This window comes from Sinocyclocheilus grahami, unplaced genomic scaffold (assembly GCF_001515645.1).
Source record: "Sinocyclocheilus grahami isolate Dianchi unplaced genomic scaffold, SAMN03320097.WGS_v1.1 scaffold535.1, whole genome shotgun sequence".
NCBI lineage: Eukaryota > Metazoa > Chordata > Actinopteri > Cypriniformes > Cyprinidae > Sinocyclocheilus > Sinocyclocheilus grahami.
The window spans coordinates 1,714,636-1,724,772 of NW_015505714.1; the positions used below are offsets into that span (position 1 = coordinate 1,714,636).

General features: G+C 40.4%; 1 protein-coding gene across 1 annotated transcript in view; it reads right to left on the minus strand.

The window, feature by feature from the left end:
* The window catches only part of erap2 (endoplasmic reticulum aminopeptidase 2), an 11,063-nt gene extending 1,591 nt beyond the window's left edge, over nt 1–9,472 (minus strand). Inside the window, exons 1-9 of the mRNA XM_016238280.1 lie at nt 8,603–9,472; nt 8,372–8,510; nt 7,691–7,825; nt 7,424–7,544; nt 7,121–7,309; nt 6,464–6,800; nt 6,140–6,296; nt 5,620–5,804; nt 5,337–5,498 (exon numbers count right to left, since the gene is read on the minus strand). Coding sequence (XP_016093766.1) covers nt 5,337–5,498; nt 5,620–5,804; nt 6,140–6,296; nt 6,464–6,800; nt 7,121–7,309; nt 7,424–7,544; nt 7,691–7,825; nt 8,372–8,510; nt 8,603–9,096 — 1,919 coding nt within the window. The 5' untranslated portion in view covers nt 9,097–9,472. The remainder of the gene's footprint in view (nt 1–5,336; nt 5,499–5,619; nt 5,805–6,139; nt 6,297–6,463; nt 6,801–7,120; nt 7,310–7,423; nt 7,545–7,690; nt 7,826–8,371; nt 8,511–8,602) is intronic.
* Nucleotides 9,473–10,137: the final 665 nt, after the last annotated feature.

The following is a 10,137-nucleotide window of genomic DNA, read 5'->3' on the forward strand; positions in this document are numbered from 1 at the left end:
CGATTCGATACTTCTGAACTAAACTTTTAAATTATGAAATGTATTAAATTATTAAATTACTAAGAGTAAAATGGGTAATGATAAGGACTTAACTTTATGTTTAAAACGCATTTTAACATTCAATACGTAACTATTGTTACTATTAATTGTAACTTATTAGGTTATATTTTTGTTTACACATGGTTCAAATATGTTTTTTTTTTTACACATGATTCAAATCTACAAATACTACAGTTGAACTACGGTCACTTTAGTAAAACCATGGTTCATTTTCATAAGGGACTGCCAGTGACAGGCTGTTGCATGCATAAAATGCAACCTTTTTATTCTGACAGTGTATGAATTCTATTAACATTACAGAATAGAACATGATCAATATTATCTTTCAACGTTCAATTTAAATAACTGTAATTGCACAAACTATGTAGGCTACAATTTCAGTTTGTTTATTGTGAAATAACTCTGTCCTTCTGTCCTCTGATAAGCATTGTTCAGGGCTACCGTTCCCAAAAGCTTATGATACTTTTGGGAAAAGCCGCCCTGTTTGAATACATTGTCAGAAGTGAGTGAATGCTCTCTGTGATTGATTGGTTCTGTCTTGCAACATTTGCGTGTTCAGATGAGCAGGAAAAAAGTTCTATCCTGCACAATTACTCGCTAACAAAGGTTATTCGTCCAATTCAATGCATATTGTACGCATTTTTTGTTGTTGTTAAATTAACAAAATCACTGGTAAATAAAACACACCTTAGTATCGATATTTTTTGTTTGAGTATCGATACTTTCGATACTCGCGTCAGTATCGATATATCGATACTTTGGATCGATACACCCATCCCTAGTTGACGATACTGTGCAAGCCTGGAAATATACTTATTATGACTGTTATTAAAACCTGCAAAAACCTTTCTGTCGAGTGATGTAAATACATTTTGCAATAGTTTATTGTGCATGCATATATTTAAAGTTGCGAAATCAAGGAGTTTATAAGAAGGTTTATTCCTTGTTTATACTGTAGACATGTAGAACATATCCGCGTTTGTGCATCAATGTCTGTAATGTGTGCTGTAGGTGTGAAACTTTTAGGAATCTTATCTAAGTTGTAGGCTAGTCAATATTGGTCAGTCAGTCAGTCGTATCTGAGGATCCGCGAATGAAACTTTGACCACAAACACCATTAAAAGTTTTTATTGTGCATGCATATATTTAAAGTTGCTTAAGTGAAATCAAGGAGTGTCACACCCCTGTGGTCGCTTGTGGTTTATCCCTCTGTGTCCTTATTTGGTTGTTCCTGTTCTCATTATTAGTTAATCATCTCATTGTGCTCACCTGTCTGCCCCTCGTTATCTGCCCTATATAAGTTCCTGTCTCTTGTATTCTAGTTTGTCGGTTATTACGAATGTTACCCTGTGTGTTGATGTCTATCCTGTCTGGATCGCCTGTTGTCATATCATTAAATATCCTTTTATTCGTCATCTTCGTCGTCCTGCCTGGTCTCTGGAACACCCTGCCCGTGACAGAATAACTGACCCAAAAACAGTTTAACTTCCGTGTTCTCCCCTCCGTTTTTCTTTCCATTGTGTTTACCCCATGGATCCCTTCACGTGCCCCGAATTCCTCCTTCTCCTGCTGGAGCAGGAGGGCAGGACTCTCGAGGACCATACCAGACTGTTCCTGATGGTCGCTAACGTCACCAGCTATCCGGACGATGCGCTCTGCGCTTTCTATGAGGCAAGTCTGAACGCCGATTGCAGAGTGCGGTCGTCCGAAGATGGTCCTCGGGAGGAATTTGCCGCCTTCGTGGAGTGGACTCTGATGAGAAACGAGTCGCCACTCACCATCGGCCCCATGGATGATCTCGCCGGAGCCACTTCGGACCCAGAGCCCAGCCCACCATCTCCCCGCGGTACGGAGCATCAGCCTGAGCCCACCGATGACGGAGAGCCATTTCCCGCCGCGATCCACGAGCCAGAGCAATCCCTAGTTCAGCCCGGGAAGGGCTCCTGATCCCCAGTTCAGCCCGGGAAGGGCTCCAGCCCAAGAGCTCTCTCCAGTACTCGCTCCTCAAAAATGCCCCCCCTCCCACCCGCTTCAGCCTCCTCCACCGCTTTCAGCTGGCAGCCCCTCTGCTCGCCCTCAGCCCACCATAATTGCGGTGCAAGCCCCGCGGGACTACCATCCTCCAGCGTCGCCATGGTCTGAGTCTCCCTCACCTCCACCTCCAAAGCCGGGACGCCGCCTCTGTCCGTAGACCCAGTGGCTCCACCTCGGCTCCTAGCTCCCTCGCCTCCACTGGCACCCATCGATCCATCAGCTCCACCAGGCTCCCTCGTCCCTCCGGCTCCGCCTTGGTCGGACGTCGACCCGCCATCGCCTCTGGACTCCTCTCCTCTGGCTGCACCTCGTCACTCTGTCCCACCGGCTCCGTTAGGCTCCTTCTTCCCGCCAGCTCCACCTTGGTCCTCAGTCGCTCCGGCTCCGCCGCGGATCTCTGGACCTCCACCTCGGTTGCCAGAGCCCTCGGCTCGACCCTGGCCCCCTGGAACCTCGGCATCCCCCTGGCTCGTTGGCTCTCCGCCTTGAGCTCCTGCTCCTCCGCCGTTGGTCGGCCCCCTGGAGTCAGCAGCTATCCCTCCTCCATGGCTCCTCCCACCGTGGGCCGCTGTTATGGCTGTGGCCTGGGTCCTGCTGAGCACCTCCTGTCTCCTCCCTCCTTCGTCGCCCCCCCTGGTCTCTGTCTGCCGGCCTCCACCCGGTTATCCGTCCTCTGCCGGAGCCTCCAGCTATCGTGTCTGCCTGCCGGCCCTTTGCCTTCCCCTGTCTCCATCCCACATCCACTCCTTTTGTCGTCCTCCTAAGGATGTGCCTTCCGGGAGGGGGCGATCTGTCATACCCCTGTGGACTGTCGCTTGTGGTTTATCCCTCTGTGTCCTTATTTGGTTGTTCCTGTTCTCATTATTAGTTAATCACCTCATTGTGTTCACCTGTCTGCCCCTCGTTATCTGCCCTATATAAGTTCCTGTCTCTTGTATTCTAGTTTGTCGGTTATTGCGACTGTTACCCTGTGTGCTACCCTGTCTGGATCTCCTGTTGTCATATCATTAAATATCCTTTTTCTTCGTCGTCCTGCCTGGTCTCTGGAACACCCTACCCATGACAAGGAGTTTATAAGACTGGTTTATTCATTCTTTATACTGTAGACATGTAGAACATATCCGCATTTGTGCATCAATGTCTATAATGTGTGCTGTATGTGTGAAACTTTTAGAAATCTTATCCACGTTGTAGGCTAGTCAATATTGGTCAGTCAGTCGTATCTGAGGATCCGCGACTAAAACTGTGACCACAAACACCATTAAAAGTTAATTATATGGCAATATGCTTTCACACAAATAACTTTATTTTGGAATGTTTCAATATGTGTTGACACAAATTACTTATTTGAATTTTTAATTGATACAACATGGCACTGCGTAGAGACTTTATTGCTTGATGACATCAGGAACCGATGAATCTTTTTGAACCGGTTCAATGAGCCGATCTGTTTGAAAAGAACCGGTTCGCAGAAATGAATCGGACTTTGCATCACTAATTGTGATTGGATGACAATTTTATTGTACGACGAGCTTGGTTACCTTTAATTAGGCTGTTTTGGCGTAGCAGAACACTACTCGCTCTGATCACCCAGTCGTAAAGAAATTTTGAAATACGGGACAAAACATGACTTTTTTCAAAATAAGTCGGGACACTAAAAGTAGAGCTGAAATATGGGACTGTCCCGGGAAAAACGGGATGTCTGGTCACCCTATAAAGTCCGTGTAAAGCAATATTAAATAGAGTTTGAGTTTAGAGTTAGAGTTTATCACACCACAGAAAAATGTTACTAACCACCCAGCCAAATTTGAATGATAAAAAAACGGCAAGTAAATAAAATAAGTTATCAAAATCTTGAAAAAAATAAGCAGTCTTCTCTGCTCTCAAACTTTGGGGGCGTGTCCACTGTTGGCGCTGAATCCACGCCCACTCACGGGAAACCAGGGCTGCGTTCAGCCCCGACAAAAATGGTGCAAAACGTTTTTTTAACGGAAACGGTGGTGCGTTGAGCACCCTTTTCTGATGACGCAAGAGTTGCAACTATGGCAGCTGAGAAGGCCATTCTTTGTGTTCTTTTTGAAGAATTTTCGGAGCCTGATGAAATCGGTATAAATACGTGTTTAATACTGCAAAATACACTCGATGGTACAGTCACTGCCCTTGCCCTCCAGAATAAAAGAGAACATCCCAATCGAGTGAAGGGATTTGTGGAAACTGTGGTTCCTAATTATTGTGATCCAACATTTGCCTCGCATTTCAGGATGAAAAGACAAATCGTTCAAACCGGAAACAGTAGCAAAACGGTGCACACCGGTTTGAGCTTGAACTTGCCCCTGGCGTCAGTAACTTACTGAAACTCGCGATTGGGCAGGCAAACCACAGATGCTAATGCACTCTAGTTATTATAGTGTTAGGGGAGGGGCCATGATCAGTGGCTCCAGTGAGTCATCGAGACATGTTTTCAGTTCCATCCAAAAAATCCTGAACACAAAAATGGTGAAAAACTGTTTAACCCCTTAGCATTTCTGTAAAATTGGCCTAAAACGCCTAAAACCCCCTAAAGTAAATGGCATGCTGTTCTTGAACCATTTGAAGTATATGCATGGTTTTGGTCTCTTTTGAAAGGTGACACTCTGAGGTTTGTTCCTAAACAGAACAAACATCAAAATCACTGTAAGTCTTACCGGTACTGAGTAATAGACTTTGAACACACTGTAAAAGGAAAAAAACATTCCGCCTACATTTTTCTGTAAACAGATGCCTGCAGATGACTATAGCTGTGAGCTATTAGCTGGAAAACACAATGGGATCACAGCATGAAGCCTTGTAGGCAGTTTGACAAAGACATTCGAATCACAAGAATCTCAGCTTTCCAAATATATGTGACATATTTAGCTATTTTTTGTTGCACAGAGTTGTTGTAAGTCACAAAATTAACCCTCAAAAACACGCAGTGTACTGCAGGCGGTACAGTGGAGCACTAACAGGTTAACGGTTTAACTCCACAATACTACATAGTTCAGAATCTTTGTAACGTGTTTTCAGCAATACATTTCTAACATTTATAATGTGTTTAGAAAGAATTCTCTGAATTGCCTTTACACAGACTTTAATGTCACCTTTGATCAATTTAATGCAATGTCGCTGAATAAACAATAATTTCTTTCAGAAACATCTTACTGATCCCAAACTGTTGTATAATTATGCTACATATGACTTTCAATGTGTTGCTAACAATGTACCTTGATAGTTTTTCAGAGTCCTTGCTGCTTGCCAAAGCTGAGAGAAATTTGCTTTTCTCTGTCTCACACATGGAGACACCATACTTTTCCAGAAGGTAGGCCCAACCGCTGTCATCCTGAGCTCCAACCATGTAAACCGTCTCAGACACATCAGTGGGTAAGCTATATAGTTTGTAAAGCACTAGTCAGCTATTAAGAAATCTACCGCCATAATCATTCAAAATTATGAAAATGTATATTGGAGGGTGTTATTGCAGAAATAAATACTGTGTTGCTAAGTCACCTGATTGTACCACTGGATTCCACCCAGCTATTATAGAGCTGCTTAGCCTTTTCCAAACAAGGTGGATAATCAAAATCACATGCAAGGGAAAGAACCTCTTCACGCAGTCTCCGGTCTGAGACCATCCCATCATCGCTCCATGACTGCTTGTCAATCACATCTCTGAAATACTGCAAGATGTAGGTCTGCAGGGGAAAAACCCAGACATAAAGTGGCTATACACACATACAAGACAAAATAAACTCAGACATAAAATCTCGGAAGATCTCATGTGAACTCAACGGGTGGGTCTGCAAGCATCTCCATGACTGCTTGTCAATCACATCTCTGAAATACTGCAAGATGTAGGTCTGCAGGGGAAAAACCCAGACATAAAGTGGCCATAATCTCGGAAGATCTCATGTGAACTCAACGGGTGGGTCTGCAAGCAGCCTTACTGAAATGAAAGACTCTTTGATGGGTATGTGGAGGAATGAGGACAGTAAATTCGATTAGACTCCAGGAAATGTTTCTGTCATACCTTCAGATTATGAGTAACGTCAGTTATGTTTCTCTTGTCTATCAGCTTGTAGAATGATTGTAGATAGCCAAGCCCTTGCAGGAGAGGAACATTGTGGGTCTCAGAATTTAAGTAACCGATCAAATCTAAAGCTCTGTTTAGTGACAGTCGTCCTGCACTGTATAATACATAACAAAAAAATAACATTACAAATGAGCTGATAGGATAAAACAGTTATGCTCATTTTGCTAGTTAATACAGACTTTCCTGTTTTCCCAGTGTGCTAAGATATGCTTTATGATCTCAGATGCGTTCATGAGAGCAATGGCCTGAACATTAACTCACGTGACCAGCTGGAAGGCGTTATGAATGAGGCTGGCTCTGTCCTTAAAGCTCAGAGCAGTATGGTTTGCGCTCAGCAGCTCCGTCAGGGCGTTCCAGCCTTCCTCATCATAATGGACAATATAATATCCATTCATGTCACTGTTGAGCTTCACCCAGTCAACTTCCTCATCCAGCGTCAACACATCTGGGTTTGAGAGATTGGTATATGTACAGTAAAATGTATGAACAGTACATGTGTTGGGGAGACTGGGGCTAGTTGTCAGACGTCTTGTGCCAGTTAATATTCCCAGGAAGAAAGATATTTTTATACTATATTGGGTAGGCAAGGTTTTTGTTATTATTAAATAAAAATAAAACAAAAGTTATTAGAAACAGTTTGTTAATGGAAGATATTCAGTTAAAGCTGAAATAAAATCAAATATAAATAGTAGATGAAAAATTAACAAAAAAATTTGAATTGTTGCCTCGGCAACCACTAAATTTACTGATTGGAAAACTAAAACTGAAAAATGAATGAATTAACCTATATATATATATATATTAATAAAAGCACATAACAACATTACAAAAAAAACATTATATGTGTGTGTGTGTGTGTGTGTGTGTGTATATATATATATATCAGTAGCACTGTAATTCATTGGCTTAACTAATAACAGATGAGACTGAGAATGTGTTTTATATATAAAACCTGATGGGCCAGCTCGTGTCCTATCACCATGGTAACCCAGAGCTTATCTGAGGCTGATGAGATGTCTGGGTCATACAGAAGAGACGTCTCCATATAAGTAGTCAAACCCCAGTTTTCCATAGCGCCTGATTGGAAATCTGGAATCGCTATCAGATCTGGAACACATCATAAAATAAACAACAGTGTAAATATCCAAAGGCACATCATATAACTTATGCACTGAAACACCAGAAGGAAAGGTAAGGAACAAACAAACCAGATGCACTCACCCAGTTTTGGCAGCGGATAAAGTATGTTGAAATATTGTTCATAAAACTCCATAAGCCTCAAAGCAGCCTCAAGAGCATAGTGCGTCTGATGCCATTTCTCTGGAACTGCATAAATAGAAATCTTTGGGAGGAGAAAAAACAGCTCATTCAAGATGCATTTCTCACCCGAGAGCCTGTGATGAAAACTTTATAAAAGCAGAAAAAGCTGTTGTGTTCACATGTTTCTGCTTCATGCTGTTTAACCCTCTCTAAGCTCTTGTTACTTACATTAATTCCGGTTGCAGTCATCCCACTAACAGATCTGAAGTCACAGACAATGAAGGCCAACAGGTACGAGCTCATCTTCACACTCACTTCAAACTGGTCCTCAAAAAGACCGTTGCCAATTTCTACAGTTTGTTCCTATAAAATAAATATTTTCAACATGTTAAAATGATAGACCATGTTTTATGTATTTGATAAATAATTTTTCTAAATTGTTTCATATTAAAAAATCATATTACCTATTATTATATTAACTTTTATTATTGATGATAATAGTAATAATTTTCAAATAATTAAGATTTTGCAAATGGGTCTATACATTTATACAGTAGATAAAAATAACATTTTCAAAATGTCAAATTATCCAATTTTTTATATATTTGTTGTGATATAGTTTTCCAAATGTATTATTATTATTATTATTATTATTATGTAAAATAATAATTTATATTAATTTATTAATAATAATTACAAATAATAATAATTTTGAAGTAAATTTGGTTTTACAAATGGGCCTATACATTGATAAATTAGATTAAAAAAAAGAAAAGAAACATTTTCAGAATTTCAGAATGTTGTCCCATCTTTGTTCTATGTTCCATGTATTTGTTCTATATATTTTTTCCAGTCAAAGTAAATTTGATTTACTTTAATTGATAAAGTAGACATATAAAGTGATCTTACTAATGGCATGTTGGACAAAGCTATATGTGACAGGCCCCTCCGTATTCTGACAGTGTAATTAGCTTTGAAAATGGGCTCATCGAAGCATGGCAATGCCATTCGGGCAGATGTGGGCTCAAAGTGGGTGGATGCCAGGACCCTTCAGGGGAGAAAATTTAGTTTGATTATTTAGAAATTATTTGCAATCTGTTCTATGTTATGTTTTTGCATGTTCATCCATGTTAACTATACCTTGTCTCTCCTGCTTTTGTCTTATATGTACTCTTATAAAATCCATAGAAGCCGTCACTTAACGGTGCACCAAATTCCAAATACAGGAAGTATTTTTCCCCAGAGGTCAGAATCTTTGGGGAGAAGATGGCGATCTGTTCATGTGAAGGATATTCCAGTACCGAGAGCACTTTGTCTGACAGATGGGCCTCGTGCTCATCCAGAACAGTGGCGGTGAAGATCTTGAGGTTCTTGCTGTGTAGCACCAACCAGTTTGTGTTGTTTTTAACATCGATTTCGATCTTCACAGATCCATTGAACCTCAGGGTGGTGAGATTGGGATGAATAAGTAGATGATAATGTACAGGCACTATGTAGTTTGGCAGGCGCACTTTACTCCATGGAAAAGGAAGGCCGTTTGTCGCCAGGTTATCGCCAGCAGGACTATTGCTGTCAGAAGTCTGGACACAAAACTGTGCCTCCAGAAAGAACAGGATTACAAGCAAGAGATGCATAATGAATGTTTTTGGTGTTGCTGATTTTGATGGTGATCACTTTCGCATTTTAGAATGGTTAGAAATTGTCCAGTGAAAAGAAATGCAAAGTTGACGCTCACATGGTGTGTAAATAATTGAAGTAATTGTTTCTTTGTTTTTACTGCACTTAATACCAATAAATCCTTCTTCATTTGTGGTGGCAAGTCACGTCCCTTTGCAACAGTTGAAATAAACTTGAAAAACCAAATTGTTTTAAAAAATACTTTTTTTATTTTAAGAAAAAAGGATTTTACCCCAACTTTACGTCTGTTGTGTTACAAAAATGGAATATAAACTCTGATTTTCTCTGAATTATGAGTTTGTATCTCGCAATTCTGTTTTTTGTTTCCGCCATGAAATAGAAAGTTTAAGAATAGATAATTATGACTCTTCTTTCTTCTCAGAATTCTCAGTGTTTATATGTCCAGTTCTGATTTGTCCTAAGAATGGCAAGAAAAAAAGTCAAAATTGTTAATGTTAATAACCTTTTTTTTCATCCTGCGGTGGAAACAAGCTTCCAAAGCGGGGTGCATGCACGGTGAGTTCAGTCTTTCGAATTCATTTTCATACATTTCTGACAATTTCATGTATCACACTTAATTAGAATCTGTGGTGTTACACTGCATAATATTTCCAAAAATGTATGTGATCTTGAAACTATCATGATGGCAGCTCTGGGCCCTGTTTTAGAAAAGTCTTTATGTGTGCTAAGTTTGCACTATTACTAATAGGCATAAGCACAGGTATTTGACTAAAATTAAAAATCTAAAAGCCCATAAGCTTTCATTTGACTAAATACAGTCTATTAAACAGATTTTAAATACATTATTATTTCAAATTTTTATTTGATTTTTTTTTACAAATTCTGCTTCTCGTTTGCCACTCTTAACTGAAGAATAACCTACATTTCATCTTTACTTTGCAATTAAAATAAAAGACAACAAACGAGTGTTCTTAAAATAACACGCATGGCAACACAGAGCAGTGCTGAGCGACCGTTCTCTGTAATGTGAGCCTATG